The sequence below is a fragment of the Ursus arctos genome, unplaced genomic scaffold (genome assembly GCF_023065955.2).
Source record: "Ursus arctos isolate Adak ecotype North America unplaced genomic scaffold, UrsArc2.0 scaffold_8, whole genome shotgun sequence".
In the NCBI taxonomy this organism is placed as follows: domain Eukaryota; kingdom Metazoa; phylum Chordata; class Mammalia; order Carnivora; family Ursidae; genus Ursus; species Ursus arctos.
The window spans coordinates 83,161,513-83,185,137 of record NW_026623100.1 but is presented as its reverse complement, the minus strand read 5'-3'; the positions used below and the strand labels follow the sequence as shown (position 1 = coordinate 83,185,137).

Here is a 23,625-nt window from a genome sequence, read left to right as displayed (position 1 = left end):
CAGCCCATTGGAAAGTCCTTGAAACAGAGTGTCTTTCCTCTGGGAGCTTGGTTGCCTTGATGTCAACACTTTGCTAAGGACCCCCCAGGATCCTGCGAGTCTAGTTTAAACAAACAGAAATTCCTTTGGACTTTCCTCCAGTATATATGTTGACAGTCATGCCCCAAGCGTGTGCCCCACCGATATGCATCTGAAGGATCTCATGACTAAGGTTTTATTAGATGGTAATAAATGACTTTTCTCAGCAATAGCTAGTCCCCTCAAGGTCCTGGAAACCTTGCTTCCAAACTCCTTACAGACTTAGCCTATCCCTCACCCCCACCCAACTTTAAAGTATATAATTGGCCACTCCTCATGACCCCAGGGCAGCTCTTTCTGCCCATGGGTCCTGACCTACTGCTTTAATAAATCCACCTTTTTGCACCAAAGACATCTTGAGAATTCTTTCTTGGCCCTTGGCTCCAGACCCCAACATTTCCACAACACCCTTAACTCATTTTACTGCTGTTTGTTCCCATACTTCGTGATACCATTTACGTGAGGTCTTCTTTACTGAAGGGTAATCTTCCTGAGGACAAGGATTCAGCGGGTTCTCCTTATCACTAGCACCTACTGCGGTACTAGCAGAGTACGGACATCACACATTATTTGTAAATTATGTTTTTAGTTCCTCTACACATGAATGTGAAGTGGCAGCATGGCACAAAGGTAGGCACTTTTCCAATAAATCCATTTTTGTTGAACCGGGTATTTTTGTGCCATCCCTCAAGATTTCATCTCGGTGTGCTGGCATTAAGGTCAGGCTCTGCCCAGCTGGAAAAACCCTCCCCGGCACTCGGCCCCTGCCCGCGTCGCGGACCCCCGAGCCCGTTACCCGCGCTGAGTCCGGCGGTCCGGCCCCTGCCCGCGTCGGGGACCCCGAGCCCGTTACCCCCGCTGAGTCCGGCTGTCCGGCCCCTGCCCGCGTCGGGGACTCCGAGCTCGTTACGCCCGCTGAGTCCGGCTGTCCGGTCCCTGCCCGCGTCGCGGACCCCCGAGCCTGTTACCCCTGGGACACCCCCCCCAACCAGCAAGTGACGCCCCGAGCCCGCCCCCTAGGCGTTTGCGGACTTCCCGGAACTGCCCGCCCCCCAGCGCCGCGGACCCGAGGGCTAAGTGTTTGCGGCCCGAAAAGCGCGTTTAGTCGTAAAGCACTTCGCTCCCGAAGCGCTCGAACAAACGTCATGCCATTGGGTTCTCTACGGCACAACTGGAATCCGAATCTCTGCTTCCTTTCATGGCTTCAGCGGGGAAGTGAGATTCCTCGGGTTAAGCGGGTGTTTTTTAAACGTCCTCTCTTCGGGACGGAGTTGCTTTTCGCGGGCCCCCGACCCCGCCCAGACCCCCAGCCCGGCCCCCCGACTCCCGCCTGCGACTACTGCAGCTGCCCGGGCCACGCCAGCCAACCACAGCCGAAAGGAAACGCGGCGGGCGGAGGAGAGTTCCCAACGCACTGGTCCCCCCAGCCTCTTCCTGGGACTCTCTAGGCTTCGACCGCTTTTCAGTGGTTCTTCCGGTTTCTCTACTCGTACTGTTCCCGCCTCTTCCTTTTCGCCGTCGGGATTTGAGGATCTCTCGCGAGACTTAGGCCTCTTCCTAGGCCGGCGCTCTCACTGAGGTATGTTGGCGGCCTACGCTCCGTCGGACTTTTCAGCTAACTCTGAGGAAAACACGTTTCGGAGTTCGCACTGGATCGGCGGGCCCTGCTCACCGGGCGGGGATACGGCCGATTACCCGGGCTGTGCCCCCCGATGGCTTCTGCGGGGTGGAGCGGGGCCGGGGTGGGGGCCGGCGGGGGTCTGCAGCTCGGGGCCGCGGACAGCTCAGCTAGGACGCTCTGTGCTTGCAGGAGAAGGCCATGTTCAGTTCGAGCGCGAAGATCGTGAAGCCCAATGGCGAGAAGCCGGACGAGTTCGAGTCCGGCATCTCCCAGGTGAGGGGCGGGCAGGGCCGGCGCCCCGGCGGCGTGTCCTCCCGACCCCGGCTCCTGTCTCCCCACCCGCGCATGTACCCTTCCCCGGCACGAGTCCCCCGGCTGCTGTCCCCCCGGCGGCGTGTCCTCCTCCGCGCATGTCCCCCTTCCCCGGCGGCGTGTGTCCTCCCCCATCTCGTGTGCTCCCCACCCTCTGTCTCCCGGCAGCGTGTCACCGCCCCCGACCCCCCCAGCGGGAGTCCCGGCGCGCGTCACCCCGGTGGAGGTGGGGGACACACGTCCGGGAGGAGCCCACGAGTGGCGGCGGGCCCGCACGTGGGTGGATCGTGGACCCCCCGCCGGCCGGGCCGGCCACTGAGGCTCGGCTCCTGCTGCTTTCCTTAGGCTCTCCTTGAGTTGGAGATGAACTCCGACCTCAAAGCCCAGCTAAGGGAGCTGAATATCACGGCAGCCAAGGTGAAGTTTACCTTCTTTATGGGGGGGGGCGGGGTTTCCAGCGGTTCTCTCCACCCCACGCCCGGGAGAAGCTGCTTGTCAGGAATGTCTGCAAATCCCATCGCCTGGGACCTTGCAGCCTGGCTCGTGAGCACGTGTCAGAGCCGCCGGGGCTGGTGTGGTGCTGCGGATGGGCCTCCGGGCGCGGGGGGTGGGCTTGCAGGATGGGGAGGGGGTCAGCCGGGTTCCCTGGCCCCCGCATTGTGCTGCCGCAGGGGAGTAAGAAAATGGGCAGAGACAGAGGGTCTGGGACGCCTGCTCTTCTGACTTGCAGTGTCTGATCAGGCACAACACTCCAGCTTGGCTTCTGACCTGGTTGCAGTGTCTACTTTCTCACTCTCCAGAGCAGTTGTCTTGACTCAGAGTGTGGGTCTAGTGTGCAGATGATGGGAAGTGAAGTTTCCCAGATTCCGGTCTTCAGTTCAAAGCTGCCATATATTTGCACAGGTGGAGAGGCTGTGCAGAGGACAGCCAGCCCCGTTTTGGGTTGCAAGCAAGTTTATGTCCTGTAGTCAGTGCTAGTCTTGCATCCTGGTTGTCCGCAAGTTCATAGAAATCTGTCAGATCTGCGGGGCAGGAGGAAGAGGGACAGTGGGGTTGTAGGGGGTGGTGGACAAAGAGCTGGAAGATGATTTTAAAAGGAACTTTTACGTCAGAGGTGTTTCATGCATATGACAGTGTTTGCGCACAGTGTTTTCATTCAGGATTGTACTTGCATGGGAAGAGTGGATGGTATGAAATGAAAATAATGTTTGTTTTTTTTCTTTAGGAAATTGAAGTTGGTGGTGGTCGGAAAGCTATTATCATCTTTGTTCCCGTTCCTCAACTGAAATCTTTCCAGAAAATCCAAGTCCGGCTAGTCCGTGAATTGGAGAAAAAGTTCAGTGGGAAGCACGTTGTCTTTATCGCTCAGGTATCTGTTGTACTGTTGAATGTCTTATTGTGGGAATTTTTTAAATCACTGTGTTTGAGGGGAAAAAATCACTTTGATTTTGTGTTTGCAACAGCAAAAGTACATTTTTGGTGTTTGATGTGAAAAAGGCTTTGTGTTCATAATGGCAGAAATGTAGCGGGTTGTTTGCAGAGGAATCAAGCTAGATGTGTGCTTGGTCTGAGCTGAGGTTCTTCTGCTTGAGACCCACGCTGTGGAAGTGCATCAGCTGTGGACTTTGGGAGGAGAGCAGATGCTAAGGAATAGTTTAAGTTCAGATCTGGCCTCGGTGCAAACAGCTCTGTGGGAACGAAGGGCCAGACTGACGAATTCGGTATTGTGCTGTCTCCGTGGTCATGTTCTACTCCTGTAGGCAGTGGGCCTGACAGTGTGGGTGTGCCGGCTTCAGGGGGTCGGTTGGGAGTACTTCGTAGGATTTCTCAGTAGCTTGTTTGCTCTGGGTTGGTTGACTTCCACAAACTTTGAATTTATTCTGTTACTGCTTTTTCCTTTTTTTTTTTCTTTTAAAGCAGTTTGACAGTTCTTAGCTTTCTGCCAACTCAAGGTTTTTCTTTTTTCCATGGTAATTTTTACTTTACAGAGGAGAATTCTGCCTAAGCCAACTCGAAAAAGCCGTACAAAAAATAAGCAAAAGCGTCCCAGGAGGTGAGTATTTTATCAGTGTCAAAAAAGTGTACTGTAGGGGCATCTGGGTGGCTCATTGGGTTAAGCATCCAACTCTGGATCTCAGCTCAGGTCTTGATCTCCGGGTCGTGAGTTCAGACCCTGTGTTGGTCCCCACTTTAGGCTTTTGGGCTCCATGTGGGGCGTGGAGCCTGCTTTTAAAAAAAAAAAGTATGTTTTAAACCATTTACTAACAACTCTTGATATGCATGGGTTTTTTGTAGTAAGAATTGCGGTAGGTTTCTGAAATTAAACAGTGATAGTTTAGGAAAGCTGTTCACATGGGAATATTTACTGAGTAACATGGTTTTCTCTATAATTACGTATAAATGTTTTAAAATTGTGGAGGTAAGTATTTGTGTACTTACATAGGTAATATAAAAATAGGTCACTGCTATCTCAAAAGATGAGACTTTCCTCCAGTTCTTTGGGCAAAGGATAGGAGCAATGAGGGACGGTAGTGCTGAGGGACGAAGCGCAGGTGTGCGGGAGGTGGCCTTTCATTTTTGCTGTGAATTAAGGCTAAGAAATTAGGTGGGGGGCGCCTGGGTGGCACAGCGGTTAAGCGTCTGCCTTCGGCTCAGGGCGTGATCCCGGCGTTATGGGATCGAGCCCCACATCAGGCTCTTCCACTATGGGCCTGCTTCTTCCTCTCCCACTCCCCCTGCTTGTGTTCCCTCTCTCGCTGGCCGTCTCTATCTCTGTTGAATAAATAAATAAAATCTTAAAAAAAAAAAAAAAAGAAATTAGGTGGATTTTCCTGTTTCTGACATACGGGTTGAAAGTGTTCTGCAGTTGTAGATGCCAATGGACGGTGTTCTTTAAGCTTGACTTACAGGTTATCTGGCATAAACTCAGATACTGAGTGGTGTTGGCTCCTTGATCTGGGCCTTTCAGTATTCTGTGAAGTGTGGTTTCACAGAGTTGGGTTATTGGATCCCTGCAGGCCCTGCCCTGGGAAACAGCTTGGGAAAGAACGCTCTAGTGTCTCTAACTGCCAGGTAGGCAACAAGCTTGAATCTGCCCTTTGTATTACTTTTCCTCAGAGGATAAGGAAAAGTGACTCAGGGCTTGGAGATCTGCTGTTTCAGCTAGTGCTGGTAATGCTGGGATTTTTAAAACGCAGTCTTGTTTGTAAAGCCACTAAGAGTTCGTGATAGGACTCTAGTGCTGTGGGCAGATGTCACTGTGGGAAAGGAGTGGTGGGGGAGACTGGAAGGGCAGGTGCCAGAGTTTCTGGAATTTGAGTCGTACGTATTTGAACCTGTTTTATGGGCAGTGGAGTAACATAAGAATTCAGGGATTTTTTGGTATTCTGGGTAGTTTGTGTGACATCCAACACAGGAGGTAATCGAGAGCATCTAGTCTGTTAGAGCCCGAGTTCGTTCTTTGAGTATGAAAACAAACCCTTGCTTGGCATCCAGTAGACTCGCCCATCCACAGCCCCTCATCCCAAACTTGTGTTTTCCACATTTTCTCAGGTGATGACTTCACTGGGTTCCTGGTGACCTGGTCTCCACATTGGAGGCCTTCTGTTCACCTAGGCCGAGCTCTCGGCCACAGGCATAGCGGTTTTGCCACTTTCCACTGCCTGCAGACCTCTTTCCTTCTTTAGTACTTCGCTTTCTCCTGCACAGATTAGATCCTGAGATTTACTTGTTCTGGTTTCTAGTCTATAGCAGGGTTTCCGTTACTTTCCCTCTGAGGCATTCCGTTCTCTCGCTGGTGATTATTAGAGTTGCCTTGCCATGGCTCCCCCTTGTAAAAGACGATGTTGGAATCTGAGAGAAGGTGCCAAGGCTAGCTTTGATGCCATTCAGATTGGTTTTAAGGGAGATGACAGTTGACCAATTTCCATATTTGTGTGCCTTCCTAGTAATTCATGGGTAGCAGTGATCAGTTGGGCCGTCTGTGTCATTTGCTTTCTGGAAGGTGATGGAGGCTTTGGGAAGTGGATTTCCCCTGGGCTTGCTCTCTGTGGCTGGGGAACAGTAAGACCTTTGCAGGCGTTTTAGAGCCTCTGGAAAGTGTGTGTAGGAACTGCTGGATCTGAAATGCAAGCGAGTGGAGTGTAGTATCCCATCTGCCGAGGGTGAGACGGACGACCTGGATGAGTTCCCTACACAAGGTAGCCCCGTAAACACTGGCGATAACTACCTCTTCACTCTTCTCTCATTCTTGGCATCTTGGGGTACATGACAGATAACCCCAAAGTTTGGAATTTGTCGAATCTAGCTCTTGTCAGGCAGCCCGATACGTTGTGAACTCGAAGTGCCACCGGGAGAGGAGTGAGGTCACCGTGGCAGTTTGTGTGACGGGGTGAAAATGGGAGCTCAGGTGGGGCTGCCATCGCAGAGCTGGTGATAGAGCAGTTCCTCCCTCCTAGAGAACGAGGAGTCTTGGAGGTGTCTTGGAGACCGTGGAGAGCCCTCGAAGGATCTTACCTAATGGGTTGTGTGATCACATAGGTTTTTCGATCGATTTGACAGCATTGGAGAGGGATGTTTTGGAGTTGAGCGAGTAGTAAGGAGGCTGCTACAGCGATTCAGTCTAGAAATTGTGAGTGCAGATAAGCCTGAAGAGGTTTGTGACGGTGGAGGGTCTTGTTAGCCTCCCGCTTGCTGGGGATATGATCACCTGGAATGGCGTGGTGTGTGTGCGGTTTTCAGGGTTTCACGTTTCACATACCCTAAGCTTTTGAGATAAATAAATACGGTACTTGTTACCCTGTCTGGTTTGGCAGTGGCTCTTTTGTGATCCATTAAATGTAAGTAGTGTATTTGAAAACTGGTGTTAATTTGGTTTCGGAAACCTGGGGTTTGCTGTTGACGTTTTTGACTTTTGAGGGGCTCCCAGGAGGGCAGACCTTCCTCGATGTCTTAACTTTTGTCACCATATTCTTTCAGCCGCACATTGACAGCCGTGCATGACGCGATCCTGGAGGACTTGGTTTTCCCAAGTGAAATTGTGGGCAAGAGAATCCGTGTGAAACTGGATGGCAGCCGGCTCATAAAGGTTCATTTGGATAAAGCACAGCAGAACAACGTGGAGCACAAGGTAGGGGGGTGGCTGCATTGTGGGAGGCTCCTGACACAGATGAGGGGGAGAGGCAGCGTAACCCGTCTCCCATGTACCGCCAGATCCAGCAGTAGTAAACTCAGCCAGCTTTTTCCATCTGTACCTCGGCCCACTTCCCTTTGGATTATATGTCCGGTTTTATAGTGGGGGATGTTTTGGAAATGGGGATTCTCTGCCTTTTAAATTATTAGGAAAATTAGAAGTAAAGTAATTCCTTTTCGTACGATGGTATATCCTTTGGGGTGGGATGTTGGTAGTGTTAGACTCTGGGAGGACTGTCCCTTCACTTCATTCCCGGTGAAGCGTAGCTGATGTGGACAGCCCTTGGGCTCCCTCGCGGACTCTCGGCTGCTTGGCCATGAGGAGCACCATGCTCTGGCCCTGAGGTGTAAGTGGAGCCCTGTCCCGCAGCATCACAGGTGAGCTTGTCCCCAGGCTCATATATTCCTCGTTTTCTCAGTACCTGGTTGCTGAGGGGAAAAACCACGCAGGGCACAAAACCGTTAGGCTTTAAGATGAATGTGTGTGTTTAAAAGTTTTGTGATGAATTCTTTCTTTCCTTGTAGGTTGAAACTTTTTCTGGGGTCTATAAGAAGCTCACAGGCAAGGATGTTAACTTTGAGTTCCCCGAGTTTCAGTTGTAAACAAAAATGATTAAATAAAACTTTCACAGTATTCTGTTTTAGGTGGTGTGTTTTTCAAAATTTCAGAGATGTCGTTGTATGACCGTCTACATTATCAGTAGCTCCCTGCGTAGGCTGGAAGAATTTGAACAGAGATAGTGCCTGTGGGTTATACCAGGCAATTTGATGCACGGGAGGGATATACTTGTATTCAGGGATGTTGTAATAGGTACAATCCTGTGAAATTGCCCCAAGTGGCTGAGTACTGGCACTTGGACAAGTTCAGCCTAAAGATCACGCAGGTACCGGAGTCACGAACGATAGGGTGACTTAGCCTGCATCCCAGTCCCAGCGCAGCGCACTGCCCGAATGCTGGCTCTCCTGGGCAGCCTGCCTGAAAGTACAGCCTAAGAGAAAGGACAGGTTTCAGGAGCACCTGAAGTCAGGCCAGGAATGGTTCCTTAAAAACTGTGATAGAAAGTTCTCCAAGAGCAAAATCTGATAAAGTAGTAGTGTTCTCACTGAATTTTTTTTATTGTGGTGAAAGACACACATACAGAATTTGCCATTTTATCCTTTTTGAAGTGTACGATTCAGTGGCCGTACATGTACTTACATTGCTATGAAACAGACCGGCGGAGTGCCTGGTCGCGCGGGCCCTGAGATTGCCTGAGCCGCAGCCCCTCTTGCCCCGCTTCAGATTAAGTTTGTGCATTCACCGTCGGTCTTAACGTGGACAAGACCAGTCAGGTGTAAGTGGGATGAGGCATTTTAGTTGGCGTGTAGCCGCACCACTGCTGAGTGGAAGCATAGCCGATGATAGGCTTGCATTTGCGTCTTTCCTAAAGAGTCTTCTGAGAAGCCTTTTATCCACATACACAAGTCTAACACACGTCTGATGAGCTGTGTTCCCATCACCCAGCTCCAGCCGGTGGTGGTTTATCGATCCTGTTGAATCTGCTCCCACCCCCTTTCTTGGCTGGAGATTTTTGAAGCAAGTTCTAGACGTGTTATTACTTAGGAATCTTCTTTAGCAGTGATAATTACCAAAATCAATATCAAGATAAACAACCAGGTTTTTTAATTTTTATTTTTTTGTTATGTTCAATTAGCCGTACGTCATCGATTTTTGATGTAGTGTTTAATGATTTGTTAGTTGAGTATAACACCCAGTGCTCACCACAACACGTGTCCTTAATACCCATCACCCAGTTAGCCCATCTGTAACCCCCTTCTGTAACCGTCAGTTTGTCTCCCTTTCTGATTTCTTCCCAGTTTCCCCTCCCTTCCCCTGTGGTCCTCCACACTATTCCTTATGTTCCGCATAAGAGTGAAACTATGATAATTGTCTTTCTCTGCTTGACTTAACTTCACTTAGCGTAATCCCCTCCGGTTTGTCCATGTTGATGCAAATGGTATTCATCCTTTCTGATGGCTGAGTAAGATTCCATTGTATATATGGACCACATCTTCTTTATCCATTCGTCTGTTGAAGGACATCCAGGATCCTTCCACCGTGCCTTTTGTGGACATTACTGCTGTGAACGTTGGGGTGCAGGTGCCCTTCTCCCTACATCTGTATCTTTGGGGTAGATACCTAGTAGTGCAATCGCTGGGTCTTACGGAAGCTCTTAACGTCTTGAGGACCCTCCACACTGTTTTCCAGTGGCTGCACAGTTTGCATTCCCACCAACAGTGTAAGGGTTTCCCTTCCTCTGGATCCTCGCCAACATTTATTGGTTGTTTCCTGTCTTGTTAATTTTTGCCATTCTAACTGGTGTGACGTATCTCATGGTTTTGCTTTGTATTTCCCTGATGACAGGTGATGTTGAACATTTTTTTGTGTGTCAGCCATTTGTATGTCTTTGGAGAAGTGTCTGTTCATGTCTTCGGCCCTTTGAACCAGTTTTTTAAGTTGCTAAATCACAAGACATTAAGCCAAGATTTAAAAAATGAATCACATGGCTTTCACTAAAATTGGTATTTATTTGTGTCCATTTAAAACTTCTGTTTTTATAAGCATATGTGTGCTCTCTCATACTGTTGTGCATTCTAAATATGTTACTGACCACACGTTCTGGAGAGGACGCGCTCAGAACTTCTGCTCGGTGCGTTGCACAACGAAGTGGTTCAGGGACTAGTGTGCTAAACCTTGTCACCGCAGTTCTCAGCTGTTGGAAAGAGAAAAATACACAGCTGACTTGAACAACACAGCGGCCAGGGGCATGGACCCCTACGTTGCTGAATATCGACTCCCTCCCAAACTCAACAACTATTCCCCACTGCTGACCGGGAGCCTCCGTATCACGGGTAGCACGTTTTGGCTGGCTCAGTAGTGGAGCATGGGACTTCTGATCTTGAGGTTTTAAGTTTGAGCCCCATGGGGAGTATAGAGACTGCTTAAAAATAAAATTTCTAAAAAGGTCATGAGGAAATACGTTTATAGAGTCACTGTGTTCATCAAAAAGAAAGTCCACGTATATGGTAGACCCTCCCAGCTCAAACCCACGCTGTTCAAGGGCCAGCGGTTTGGATTCCCGAAGGGTTGGATCTTAGACCTGCAAGAATGGGTGTGCATCATTTATTATATAAAGTGATTGTGTTTAAATCTTACTTCTCCCTCCTAGCTGTGTGTTAGGTCCAGTCTTTTCTCCCTGATGGATAAAGGTACACGAAGTTGCAAAGCTCCTGAAAAGTAGAACATTTTGAGCTTTTTTGAGGCACTGAGATGCATAATTTTAGATCTCTAATACTACACTTGATATTTATAAAAATCTGTGTACAATAAAACCACAGGTCTCCGGTTCCTGTGCTGGAGCAAGAGTGGTCTTGGGGGGCAACCAAGGAGGGGAGGTGGGGAGTGAGAAGGTGCACAGCAGCTCCACGTGGTTCGGAGTGTCCCCATGTGTCGGGCGTTGTGGTGGGCCACCGACTGTTAACTCCAGGCCTCCTATCGCCCTGTGACGGAGGCAGTGGTTCACAGAGAGTGGTCCCTGGACCAGCAGCCCCAGCATGGCCATCGCTTGCAAACTGGTTAGAAGTGGAAGTGCTCCGGTCCCCACACAGGCCTGCTGACGGTTTGTGCTTTCAGAGGTCTTCTGGGTGGTTCTGGTGCACACTCACATTTGAGACCCTGTGATCTTAGGTGCTGCAATGACCTTGGATGGCGTGACGTCGTCAGGTGAATGGCATTCACCTCGGTCTTGCTGGTGAGCTACGCTGCGAAGCCAGAGCTGGATCTCCCGGTGGGCGCGGTGGGCTCTGGCTCTGACGTGCACGGCATTGGTGCCCATGCTCCCTGACCGTCCAGGGACTGTGTCCACGAGGGAGCGGTGTATCGAGAGGGTGGGAGGCCGAATTCTGCTCTGCGATGTCAGGGAACTCTGGAGGAGCGGAGCTGTCAGGCAGGAGGAGGGAGAGGTGGCCCAGGTTAACGTCCTTAAGGACAAAGAATCCAGGGCTACGGAGGCCTGGCTGGGGGACCTCCAGGGAAAATTCCCACCCGGAGACAAATGGGCTTGATCTGGCTCTTGTGTGCAGATTTCTCCGTTATCTCTGAGAAATGTAAATAGTCACTGGGAGCTGGGCCAGATTCTCATCCTGACCCACTGCGAACAGCCAGGCTGCTTGAGAGGTCAGAGTTCAGGAGGAAAGCCTGCGCCCCACCGTATGACTTCTGTGCTTTGAAGAAAAAACTGAGAGAAGGAGGGAAAGAGGGAGGGAAGGAAGCCAGAGAAGGTCTGAAGGGAGAAGGACCTGGTTTCTCGTGACTTTTTGGTGCTTATTTGCAAGGCAGGCGAACACATGATTTCTAATTGAAAGATGGTTCTAACTGACAATGTACTTGACACAGGTCAGTTAGTATACTAGTACCAGCTACGCTGTAACCGAGAGTAATTCTCGGGTTTGGGCACTTTAAAAAAAAGCCCTGAAGAGTTCGGGTCACAAACCAAAAGGGAAGTGTCTCCGGTGGGACTGGAGGAGGTGGGAGAGGCTCACGGCTGCTGGCTCCACGCGGCCTGGAAAGCACAGCTCTGGGGGACAGGGCGGACCCCGATCTGGCACGTGCCCTGGCTGTGTGGGCTTGCGCATCATTCTCGGCCCTGTCTCTCGAGCTCTGGCCAGGGCACGGGTGGCTGGCTGGGCGGGCTGGTAGTGAGGACTGAGTTCCTGGCTGACGGAGCGGTCCTCGCCGGCACCCGGGTCCTGGGCCTCCACCCCAGCTGGCATTCAGCGTGGGCCGAGGGGATGCACCCCACGATGTGGCCTGATGGGTTACGACGGCTGTCTCGGGCCTCGGGTCGGGAGGCGTTGGAGGAGCCAGAGCCGTCTTTGGGATCCGGCTACGGGGTTCCCACGTGAGCACTCTTGCCATTTGGGGCCTGGTTATTCTTTGGGGTGGGGACCATCCAGTACACTGTGCGGCGTTTAGCAGCTCCCTGCCTCCAAAAGCTGGTACTTAGCGCCCCCAGCCCCACGGTGTGACAGTGTCTCCAGAGCATCGCCACGTGTCCCTGAGCAGGGAGCGGGGCCAGGGTGAGGTCGAGCTGGGGTCGTATGCCTTTGGATTTAGGTGGGTTGAGTTGTTCTGACACCTGCTACGACACGGATGAATGTCGAGGACATGACGCTCTGGGAAAGAAGCCAGTCACTGGGGTCGAACACTGTTGGATTCCAGGGACACCAGACGCTTAGAATAGTCAAAATCGTAGGGAGCCGAGGAGTAGTCGCCAGGGGCTGCGGCAGGTGCAACGGGGGCCCAGCGGTACGGGACGGGCTCAGTGTCACGAGATGGAGAGTCACGGAGGTGGGTGGTAAGGCCACGCGATATTGCAAATGTAGTTAGTACGCTGGACTCTACGCTAAAATGACTACGTGGTAAATTGTATGTTATGTGTGTTTGATCACAATAAAACCAACCTTAAATCCGTTGGGTATGTTTGTGTGGGTTTCTGGTCCGTTCCACGGCGGACCGATCCCTCCTACCCTGTTCCGCATCTCAGAATTGTTTCAGGTACTCGGCCTCCTTTGTCTTTTCATCTAAATTTGAGAATAATCCTGTCTCTGTCTACAAAATGTCTTGCTGGGATTTTAACAGGAGTGGTGTTAAGCTTGCAGCTCACTCTGGGGGGAGTCGGCGTCTTCCCGGGCACCGAGCCCCCAGTTCAGGAGCGTGACTCGGTTTCTTAGAGCTGCTGTGATTTTCCTCATCGGCACCTTGTGTGTCAGTCCTTAGATCCAGACCTGTTTTGTTAGATTTGCCCCGAGGCATTTCATTTCGTTGAGTGATTGTAAGCGATTTTTAATTTCAGAGTCTGCGTGTTCGTTGCTGCCTTGTAGAGGGATGCTTGGTTTCCTATGTTCACGTGGTGCTCTGAGCCTCGCCGAGCTCCCCTCTAGGTTCTAGGAGTTTCTGTAGACTCCTGGGGATGCTCCAAGCAAACAGTGATGTCATCTGCAAGGAGGGGCTGTTCTGTGTTTCTTTTCAGACCCACGTGTCTTTTGTTCCCTTCCCATGTCTTCTGCACCAGCTGGGACTCCCAGCACCGTGGTGGATAACTGGTCTGAGTGGGTGTCCTGGCCGTGTTAGGAGGGAAGGAGACGTTCAGTCCTTCCTGAGTATGATGTTACTGTAGGGTTTTTGACATACATGCTTTTATCACGCTGAGGAGGACCCCCATCCCTATTTTTCAGAGGGTTTTTATCATGAAGGGGTGTGGAATTTTGTCAAATGCTTTTTTTGTGCCTACTGATATGATCATACGATTTTTCTTTGTGCTAACAAAGGATGGTTGATTACATTGGTTGACTTTTGAATATTGACCCAGCTTTGCATCCCTGAAATACTCCACTTGGTCAAAATGTACAAATCTTTTTTATATATTGCTGAATTCTATTTGCTAACATTTTGTTAAAGATTTTTGCATCTATATTCGTAAGGGTTATCGGTCTATGGTTTTCTTTTCTTTTTTTTTGTAGTGTCTCTGGTTTTGGTATCAGGTAACCCCAACTTCATAGAATGGATCGGTAAGTGCACCTCCCTCTTCTTTTCCTGGAAGAGCTGGTGAAGTTGGTGTTAATTCTTCTCCAAAAGTTTGGTAGAATTCTCCTGTGAAGTCATCTGGCCTGGAGCTTCCTTTGGGGGAATTTTTAAGCTACAAATTCAATCCCTTTAATTGTCAGGGGGCTGCTAAGTCCTCTATTTCATGTTGGGTCCATTGTGGTAGATTGTGTGTTTCCCAGGAAGTGGCCCACTGGGTTAGGGCTTTTAGATTTATTTATGCTATTAGGTGGTTTTAATAAAGAATCCATTCTTTTTCATGGATTTTATGATGTATGTAGAATTTGACAGTTTTTTTTTTTTAAGGATTTTGTTTATTTATTTGTCAGAGAGCGAGAGCACAAGCAGGGGGAGTGGCAGGCAGGGGAGAAGCAGGCTCCCCACTGAGCAAGGAGCCTGACTTAGGACTCTATCCCAGGACCCCGGGATCGTGATCTGAGCCAAGGGCAGACGTTTAACTGACTGAGCCACCCAGGCGACCCTGAATTTGACAATTTTTACAAAATTTGCAATCTGTTGTGACTTCTTTTAGTCTAAATAAAAATGCACCTTTCCACGTAGCCTTTGGTGATCATAATTGTATGTGTGTATCTTTTTTTTTTAAGATTTTATTTATTTATTTGACAGAGAGAGAGACAGCCAGCGAGAGAGGGAACACACGCAGGGGGAGTGGGAGAGGAAGAAGCAGGCTCCCAGCGGAGGAGCCTGATGTGGGGCTCGATCCCAGAACGCCAGGATCATGCCCTGAGCCGAAGGCAGACGCTTAACGACTGAGCCACCCAGGCGCCCCTGTGTGTATCTTTTTCTTAAAGATAAGAAAGCACCCCTCCCCTCACCGGGTAAGAGCCAGGAGCTGGTTCCACCCAGCACAGAGACGTGTTTTGCCTTTGCGTGAAACGTCAGTGAGTTTGGGTCTGGCCGTGGGTTAGGTCTCGACAGGCAGTAAGTAGACAAGCAGGGAACGCCTGGAAGCATGGAAGGAAACGTGTTAGCCACGTTTATTTCTGTCTGATGTGACACCCGGTGATGATGACCGCTCTTCACGCTTTCCTCAACACCCACCATACTCTTGCTTGCTTTTTCAGAAGGAGAAGAGAAAGAGAACAGAACAGACACAGAGGAGTCGGGCTGGGGTGCTTGGGGTGAAGAGCTGGAAGGGCCTCTCCGGCAGGTCTGCGGCCTGACCCCGGGGCTGCTCCAGCGTTCCCACACTCTCCACGGCCTCCCGCAGGACAGCTGATATATTTCAAACAGGAAGCTTTGCAGATAAAGCTGTGACGCCGCCTGATTCGCTGGGCAGCCTGACAGCCCGGGCTGTGCTCGCCTGGCCTGTGGGGCTCAGCAGCCACTGTAAATAGCAGCCATGAGGCTCCTGGGCGCAGTGTCCTCGCGGGTCCCCGACGGTCAGGACACCCCCTTCGCCTGGCGTGTGCTGCAGGTAGGGACTCTGCCCGGTGACTGGCAGCCTCGGGGAGCAGGGCGCGGGTCCGCTGGTCGATGGGAAGACGCTGAGCTGGGAAGGCGAGGTTCCAGACGAGGCCAGAGCGAGGACTCAGGTGGAGGGGGGGATGGGAATCTGTTCTTCGGTCCTCACGAAGGACGGAGTCTGTCAAATGGATGTGGCTAGAATTCCACGGTCTGATTAGTTCAGGAGTTCACGGGGGAAACCTGGTGGGGCTGGCTTACGAGGAGGAGTCAGAGCCGCCGGCCAGGCCACAAGACCACCGAGTGACGAGTGACGCCGTTTCAGCTCCCCACATGGCCAAGAGGTGGAGCCGTGTTTTCCCGAATCCTCAGACCCCGTGTGAAAGGTGGCTGTAGCACCAACCGGTGTTCCCGGGGAATATCCGCCACCTGCAGGTGGGGCCACGTGGACCACAGCAATAATCCATACTCGGACCGTGGCTCTGTCCTGGGCTCAGTAATGGGGCAAAGGCAGGACTGCAGTGGGGGCCTCCGGTCTCCCAAACTGCGAAAGACATGGTGTGACAGGGCCCTCCCTGCCTCGCCAGCTGGCTGTCACAAGAGTCCTTTGAGGCTGAAGTGAGTTAGTCCTTAGGAAAGTGGGAAAGCCGCCGCCTGTGCACAACGGGACTTAGATCTGATGAGAAGCGCTTTCCTTGCCGCAGAGCCCAGCCGAGCTCTCACCGCGATTCCAGCTCATGTACAAGTTTGAGAAACCTGGTGCTGGGTGAGAGGACAGACAGACGGCTTGCGGAAAGCTAGGGGAAAGGGCTCTTCCTCCTTTGTGTGTGCCCGTCGGGTGGGCCCTGGGGAGACCCCTTGCCACCGTGGGAAGCAAGCTGTTGGGCGGGGGCTGGGAGCGCGGTGTCTGCGGAGGTCCCTGGCGCTTCTGGATGTGTTTCTGTGGCTATAAATGCCGCAGATCTTTAATGAAAATGTAGCATTGTGAGTTTGGCAAATTACGCCACATTTTTTTCATTGTCTATTTCAGTCTTTTTTTAAAAAAAGATTTTATTTATTTGAGAGAGGCAGAATTTCATTCTTACCATGAACGTCTACGAAGAATTCCAAGTTGATTTCCCCTCAGAAACCCTGGCTTCCTGCACTGAAGGGATGGTGGGAACCTCCTGGTCTCTGGCTGGATCAGGATGTGGTTCTTAAAGAGGGCTCTGGCCTCTCCGTTTACAAATGGAATTCCTCTCCCATGAGGACAGGGAAGAGTTGGAACTCCCCAGGGCAGGGGCTGCCCCCAGGGCTGCCCTGCTCTCCTCCGTGGAGAAGCAGATGCGTGAGCGGGCGAGGGCCGCGGCCCGCAGGGAGGGGTTCGGGCTCGGCTTGTGTGGCTTGTGCGGGGCTGTCCCCTGGCCCTGCACCTCCTTTCCTGGGAGGTGGCGACTGCCCTCCCTTGAAGCCGTGTGTGGGAGCTGGGAGTCATGCTGAGCAGCTTGGCTGTCTAGAGAGGAAGCTCCCATGTCAGCTTTTCACACCTGAGACATTTAAAAAAAATCTAAGCCCCATCTGCCTCCACAAACACCAAGAAGCCCGTATCCGTAGGCTTCAGCTCAAATGTAGGCGGATTGAATGCTTATCATGACTTGTTTTTAAATTGAGATATAATTGATATACATTGTATTATCATTACTGTTAAGAGCTACATCCTGGAAAGAACACATGTTTGCTTCTAAAGCAGCATTTAAGCTCGTTATGGCGAAGAACACACTGTAGCAAACAGGCCTGGCTGCTCCTCTGTTGGGAAACTCTTAGGAATCCCAGGACCCTGAGGACAAGGCCAGGAGCCCACTGCGAGGCCGTCCTGCACCGGCCGTGCGTCCAGGCGCTGGTCCCGGGAGTCCCGTGCGGACCTGAGGCATCAAGAGCCCCCGAGGAATGAGCAAAACCAGTAGCAGGAGAGAGCATTAACCTCTAGGTGTTGCCGTGGTGAACTGTGGTCTGTTCATTCATTCATTCCCTCAGGCGTCCTGTTGTTCGCTCAGTCGGGTGCCTGCAAAGCTCCTGCCCGGCCCCGAACGCAGGACCAGCTGTGTCCTCCTGTGCCTTCCGGCCTCTGTCCCTGCCCCACACCTGCTGGTGAGGGGTGCTGCCTCAGTGACACAGTGAGCTAATCGAGGAGCTATGGCTGCACGTAGCGACCTGGGGGAGCCCCACAGCATGGTGCGGAGTGGAGCAGGCGAGCTCAGGGTGCGCGGACCCAGCGCCTGGGAGAGCCCCGGGCCAGCAAACCGGACGATATGTTGTTAGCAATACACTGGTGTAGTAATGCTAGAAGCCGCAGGAGACACACATTCGCAGCCCAAAAGCCCAGTTCCAAGGAGTAGGGAGGGGTCCTGGGCCTGGGGCTTGCAGGGGTCCGGCCCATCCTGGGGAGCTGGCTGGCTGCACCACCTGTTCTGGGCGACGTGTCGGAGTTTCCACAGGACCACACGCGGGCCTTTGCGTGTATCAAGTATCAGCCGCAGAGAAGCAGAGGCGCGAATCTGGCGGCAGCCCTCAGGGTGGGAGTCCCAGTGTGGCCGGGCAGGGGAGGCGACGGTGGGCCCACAAGGGAGAGACCTGAAGGCTGGGAGGGTCCCCCGGCCAGCTATCTGCGCCTGGCCCCAGCCTGCATGCTTTCACAGTTCCCCTCACTGTGCCCCTTCCTCGGTGCAGGAGCCCGTGTCCCGCAAGCGCTCGTGATGAAGAGGGGTCTGGCTCTGATCGGCCTGGCCTTCCTGTGGCTGCTTCCGGTGGGACATCCTCAGCAGATGGCGGAGGACGCCTGCTCCCTGCACATTCTCGTCCCAGGCCTCAAAGGTAACCTTGACCGCGGCCTCCTGAGCGTGGCTGAGACCCGAGGGCTGGTGCTGCTCTTGGCTCAGGGTCTGACAAGGTGCGCCTCAGTTTCCCCATCTGCCAAATTAAGGATGGACTACCTAATGTCTACACTTTCTTTGGCCAAGGGATTCTGAAATTCTGAAGCTAGCCACTTATCTGCGCCTCAGCCCACAGGGCCCCCATAAAGGCCACTACCATTTGTTCCAGGCGCCACACATGCTCCCTCAAAGGACTTTCACAATGAGATGACCTCATCTGGTCCATCTGGCAGATAAGGACATTCAAAGCTCAGGGACATTTAGCAATTTGCCAGATTGGGTCACACAGCTATGAAGCCCGTGCTCCTACACTGGTTCCTGAGAGCTCTTAATTTCCTGTTTAAAAAATGAACAGACAAGCCCCAAAAGCTTTTCTCTTGCTGGCTTGCCTATGATTTCCTTCAGGGGGAGCCGATGTGGGGGGCAGCAGCCCCCGGGAAAGTATCGGCCCTCAGACTGGCATCTTCGTTCAGAAAAGTCCCTGGTTTCTCCGTTGCACAGGCAAGAGATTCCAAAACCTTGTACTTCCCAAGCGGGCTCAGCTCCACAATTCAAGGGACCCAGTGCAAGACCAACGTGTGGGCCTCTTGCTCAAATGTTATAAAATAACTTCAAAACAGGGATAGGGCACATGCCGCACGTGGGGCAGGCGAGCACGGGCCTCCTGCTCCAGGAGCACAAGGCCAGGGTGCAGAGGGGCCGGCCCCAGACTCACTCCCCAAATTCCCTTGTGTCCCTCCCCACTCAGTCTATGTGGACCAGAAGCCTGGTCTCTGCCAAGTGGGCCTTTGGTGGGGATGCTGCCAGCTCTCCTTACGGAGACGTTGGAGGAAGTAGAGTCATATAGGGGCTATCGACCCGTGATGAGAATGCCCGCCACCAAGACAGCGCCGGGTGTCTCCGGAGACCAGACCCTTGTGAGGACAGACGGGGCTGGTGAGGGCAGGCTCCAGCCGAGGGTGGACCGGGCAGGTGGCCTCAGTGAGCAGGACGGGGGTGGGCTCCCTGGAGGACAATGACGCCAATTCGGACCTTGCTTCCTGGGGCCTGTCCTCTAGCAGGTGAACGAGACACATTCCCAGGTTGTGTGGAAGCCCTGTGGGATGTTTTGGGGCCTTGGAGCATGCGTTCCAGACACCCTGATGAAACAGCACTGCCCCATCGTCTTGATGGCCACAGTCCGTCCACACCAAAGGGACAATTCCAGTAGAGAAACTTCTCTCTCTTTTTTTTAAAGACTTATTTATTTATTTGACAGAGAGACAGTGTGTGTGGTGGGGGAAGGGAGGGGGAATTGCAAGCGGACTCCACACTGAGCTCAGAGCCCGAGGCAGAGCTCCATTTCCCGACCCTGAGATCGTGACCTGAGTCAAAATCAAGAGTCGGATAATGGACTGAGCCCCCAGACACCCCGAGAAACTTCCTATCACACTTACTGAAGTCCTTACAATCTGGGTGTCTCATGTTCCTCTCCAGCCTCACGGAGCTATAACTGACAAGTAAGAGTTCCATATGTTCAAGGTGACAGTTGAGTTCACGAAAACCTTGTGAAGTGATGTCACCTCACATCATTCCCATTCTCTGTTGGGGGGTGGGGGCGAGGACTGGGGGGGGTCTCATTCTGTTCCAGGAACAAGGGGACCTGACTAACACACAACTCTGGGGAATCGGCTCCTCTGAGACATGACTTAGCTGCTGAGGCCTGCTTCCTTTCCCGCCGTGGGGAACGTCCTCTGTAGAAGCAGGTGCCCCGCAGCCCTTCCTCAACTGGCTGCAAAGATGTCCAAGTACCTGCCGTGTGTCTTCCTTGTTGGGTCAAGAATTTCCCCCAGTGCCATCGAGCAAAGGCTTTGTGCCACAGATCTTCATGTGATTGGCAGGGAGGCAAGCTAGAAGTAAATACTAGCCACGTGTTCCTTGCTTCTTTGAGGGAGGAGAGAGCAGGTTGTCCATGATGGAGCATGAGCTGGACGCTTGAAATGTTAGCCTCTCCCAGTAGAGAAATAACTCGTCATGTAGAACTTCATATGGTTCATTGGTCCCAAATCAATAACTGATAAAGGACAGGATGTGGGGAGAGGACATTGAGCTCCCTGGGCAGACAGTATGGGGTGTGTGTGAGTTTTGGGGGGAGGTTTATAGCAGTATTGTCCTGGGGTTCTCACCAGAGAGGCCGCAGCTCTGAACGTCCCCTGAGAGCAGCAGCCAACAGAGCCTTCGGGCCTGCCAACGAGGACCAGTTCCTGAAAGCAGCTTTGTTCTTGGGAAGCACATCTAGGGCTGGGCTCCGAGGAGGACGCCAAGGTCACTAGGAAAGAGCGGGACCAGGAGCATCCTGGCACTGATGTCTCCCGTGCAGCCCATTCCCAGCGTGGGTGCAAGGGACTGGAGGCAGCTCCTGCCGCAACACCCAGAGGGTGTCTTCTAGGACGCAGTGCACCTGGTCCTCGGAGCTGGGGCCTTACGCTGCCCAGGCGCTGGGGAGGCCCTCTGCCTCAGGGCTCTGGACGCCCCCATGACAGGAGCCACAGGGGAGCTCGGGCACCTGCCCCCGCTAGTACTGGCCGAGACAGTCGTCCATGGTGCAGAATCTTGGGGAGAACGGTGTTTGAGGGATTTTCTGATGATCTGAGAGAGAGAAGACCCATATGAGGTCACACTCTTAGAAAGTCTTGTTTTTAATGGAGCAGTAGTCCTTCCTGCCTTAGAAAGAGGACTTGTGGTGCACAAGGTAGCGCTTGGCGTCGCTCAGGGACTTTCCGCGCTGGGAGCCTTGCTACACACACAGGTGTGTCAGGCTCAATGCAGCAGTAGGCGGAGAACCCGCGGCAGTCACCAGGGCTGTGTTCTCACTGCCTTCTCTCTACGAGGATCGTGAAGCTGGGTGCGCATTGTTGGTTCACTGGTGGTCTGGTCGTCTCAGTCCTTCTCTGCGAAGGCTTGGATGCCCTAGGGAGGGGTGGTCACAGCGTGCTGCCCACTTCTCCTGGCCTGGCTCCTCCTCTGTAAGCTGGATGTGACCACGTGGTGGGACGAGCTTACGGAATGCACGCGGGGGATGCACGCGGGGGGATGCCGGGCGCAGGCTCTGGGCTCATCTTCCTCCACAAAAGCTGCCTGGCGTGCTCGGCGTGAATTTCCTACAAGTGTTGACAGAGCAGCTTTGTGGTCAAGGCCTCTCCCGGGTGCGCCGGGAGCCCCCGGGCTGTGGGACATGCGCTCCGTCTTCCAGGGGTTTGCGTGCTGTGGGGGAGCTGGCACGTGGGGGCAGGTGCTGACCCGCAGGCAGTGACACACGGTGGCCCCGGCGGGATGACCTCAGCGCTACACCTGCCGCTCTCCCTGACACGCGGCTGGGCCCTGCTACCTCCGCGGCCACGCCTGCCGGTGCTTCCTGCAGCCCCATGCAGGCCCTGTGGGCCCTGGCCTCTCCTGCCCGCACCCGCGCCTGTGCACCTGCCACTTCCGGTCTCCGGCACCGCACCTGTGCAGGTGCTGTCCCCTCTCTGCCAGCGCTTTCCCCGCGCTTCGCCTGGCTACGGCAGGTCTCAGCTAGAAGTCACTTCATCAGAGAGCCCTTTTCTGATCTCAATCTCAATTACAGCTTTTTCGGGTTGAAACTATTGCCTCATTTTATCTTACTTGATCTTGTATCCTGTGCTGCTAATGAGACTTCTTACGTCAGCCTGACTTGTTCAGGTGCCTGTCAGCTTTACAGATTCTTCCTCCTCTTGGGTAACTGCTAGAATCTTCTCTTTATTCCTGAGGTTCTGCAATATCCCTGGGACACATCTAAGTTATTTCCCCTCATGTGTCCTGCATGGTTCCCCGTGGCACTTGCACTGTGTTCTTCCACGCCTTCCCCTCGTGCCCAGAGGTCACAACTCTTAAATCCACATGACGTCATGGCTTCAAATGTCTGTTCCCCCTTTTCTGGAATTCCTTTAAGGAGGACATTGGCGTTTGTGGGGCTTTTCTTCACTTTCCACTTGATAACTTTAAATCCAAACAAAACTTTCCAGTCCCTTATCTCTTTGCATCGCACTGTGGAAACAGCCTTCATCCTGACCGTCTGTCTCCTGAAGTGGCTTGTATCATCGGCCACCCTGCTACCTGCCCTTTCTGTAGAGCGATTCACTTCAAAAATTAATTTCATGTGCAAGATTTCCAGTTGGTTCTTCCCAGTGCTCTTTACGTTTGTTCCTAGACCCTATTCTCTCTTTGCCTTTATGAAGATACTCAGCATCTTATTTCAGGGTCAGACGCCGACTGCCCCAAGTGTCCCGTTCCTCTGTGAGCTCTCTCCCGGCTGTTGGTGTTCCTCGAATGTCCGCAGGTTGTTGGTGGCAAGCTCGGTCTGTTAGTTGGTGTTTCTCACTGTTCTATCAACGTGTCTCCAAGTATTGCGATTGTAATAATTTCCTTTTTTAAGAAAGGTAAAGTACCCAGAGATTCAAGGGCCACGTATGTGCGCTAGGCCTGTGTGAGCCCAGCCTTCAACAGGGGGCTGGATGGAGCCTTCAGGGCTGGGGCACGCAGGTGATGGTGACACACAGCTCTGTCTTCTAGATGTTATTGGCACTCACTTTGCTTTTCTCTTTGTGTACTTTAGTTTAAATGGGATGTCCCTTCTTCAGGCCGGATGGTCAGTTTTGGGCATCTCTTTGGGGTTCTGTAACCTCAGTGAAGTCTCTCACCAAGCGTGAGTGCCCAAAGAGAGTCGCAGGGAACTGAAGTAACTTAGATACTGTGTGACATTGTGCGTACCTGGAGAGGTACACTGACCCCCTGTTGGCACCATGTGCTCCCGTGGGGGACCGGTATAGCGGTCAGGCAGACAAGCCATATAATATGGAACAAGGTTCTGGTCACTGGGGAGAAGAGACAGCCGGTGAGGGAATAGGGAGGAGCAACCTAGAGAGTCAGGGGAGGTGGCCGTCAAGCCCTGGGCTCTGAAGGAGACCTACTGAGGACAGTTTCACAAACGGGACATTATTTGTCACCACATTCAGCCTATTGGTGGTTCTAAGATGGGATATAGCATAATTGGATCTGTGTTTTAGGAGGAAGGTTTGGGTGTGGATTAGAGTGGGGGAGGAGGAGGCCTAGGGAGGGACCTTGATGTCTCCCATCGGGACTCCAGCCTTTGCTCCCGCCACACCCTCTGCTGCTTGCGGCGCCTCCACGTTCTGTGCACGTCTGTCCTGCATCAGCAGTGGGAGCGCAGTCCCCAAAGCTGCACGGAGCCCTGGGGCTGCCCGACTGGGCCGGAACATGGACAGGACAGGGAGCGGGCCGGGCAGACCCCACAGGGCTGGGCAGAGGCTTGCTCTTCACTAAGGAGGGAGACTGAATAGCAGAGATGACACCGGGCCCGGGGTTTGCAGTCAGGAGAATCGTGGGGAGAATCGACCAGAACCAGGGACGTCACAGGAGGGACTCCTCTC

General features: G+C 52.7%; 2 protein-coding genes across 6 annotated transcripts in view; both read left to right on the top strand.

Annotated features, from left to right (window-relative positions):
• Nucleotides 1-1,137: 1,137 nt before the first annotated feature.
• Nucleotides 1,138-7,835, top strand: RPS7 (ribosomal protein S7). Of its 2 annotated transcripts, XM_026518154.4 has the most exons (7): nt 1,138-1,657; nt 1,889-1,972; nt 2,357-2,428; nt 3,237-3,380; nt 4,000-4,064; nt 6,989-7,139; nt 7,727-7,835. In XM_026518154.4, exons 2-7 carry the CDS (start codon nt 1,898-1,900, stop codon nt 7,802-7,804), a joined length of 585 nt encoding a protein of 194 aa, XP_026373939.1. In that variant the 5' UTR covers nt 1,138-1,657; nt 1,889-1,897; the 3' UTR covers nt 7,805-7,835. The 2 variants fall into 2 exon arrangements, with proteins under 2 accessions (XP_026373939.1, XP_057165353.1); XM_057309370.1 differs by having other exon boundaries at nt 1,544-1,657; nt 6,989-7,835.
• A 96-nt stretch (nt 7,836-7,931) lies between these two features.
• Nucleotides 7,932-23,625, top strand: part of LOC113269382 (collectin-11) — a 70,465-nt gene continuing 54,771 nt past the window's right edge. For 3 of the 4 annotated variants that reach the window (XM_057309369.1, XM_044390082.3, XM_044390088.3), the window contains exons 1-2: nt 14,472-15,282; nt 17,976-18,119. In XM_057309369.1, the coding sequence (XP_057165352.1) occupies nt 18,002-18,119 (118 nt within the window). In that variant the 5' untranslated portion in view covers nt 14,472-15,282; nt 17,976-18,001. Of the gene's footprint in view, nt 13,811-14,471; nt 15,283-17,975; nt 18,120-23,625 lie in introns of those variants that run through there. The other variant, XM_057309368.1, reaches the window with a different exon arrangement.

Bases quoted from the DNA above. Each gene is read 5' to 3' on its own strand.
- RPS7 (XM_057309370.1), top strand. From the start codon at position 1,898: ATGTTCAGTTCGAGCGCGAAGATCGTGAAGCCCAATGGCGAGAAGCCG. The intron at 2,429-3,236 runs GTGAAGTTTACC...TTTTTTCTTTAG, and splicing joins TGAATATCACGGCAGCCAAG to GAAATTGAAGTTGGTGGTGG. The intron at 4,065-6,988 runs GTGAGTATTTTA...ATATTCTTTCAG, and splicing joins AAGCAAAAGCGTCCCAGGAG to CCGCACATTGACAGCCGTGC.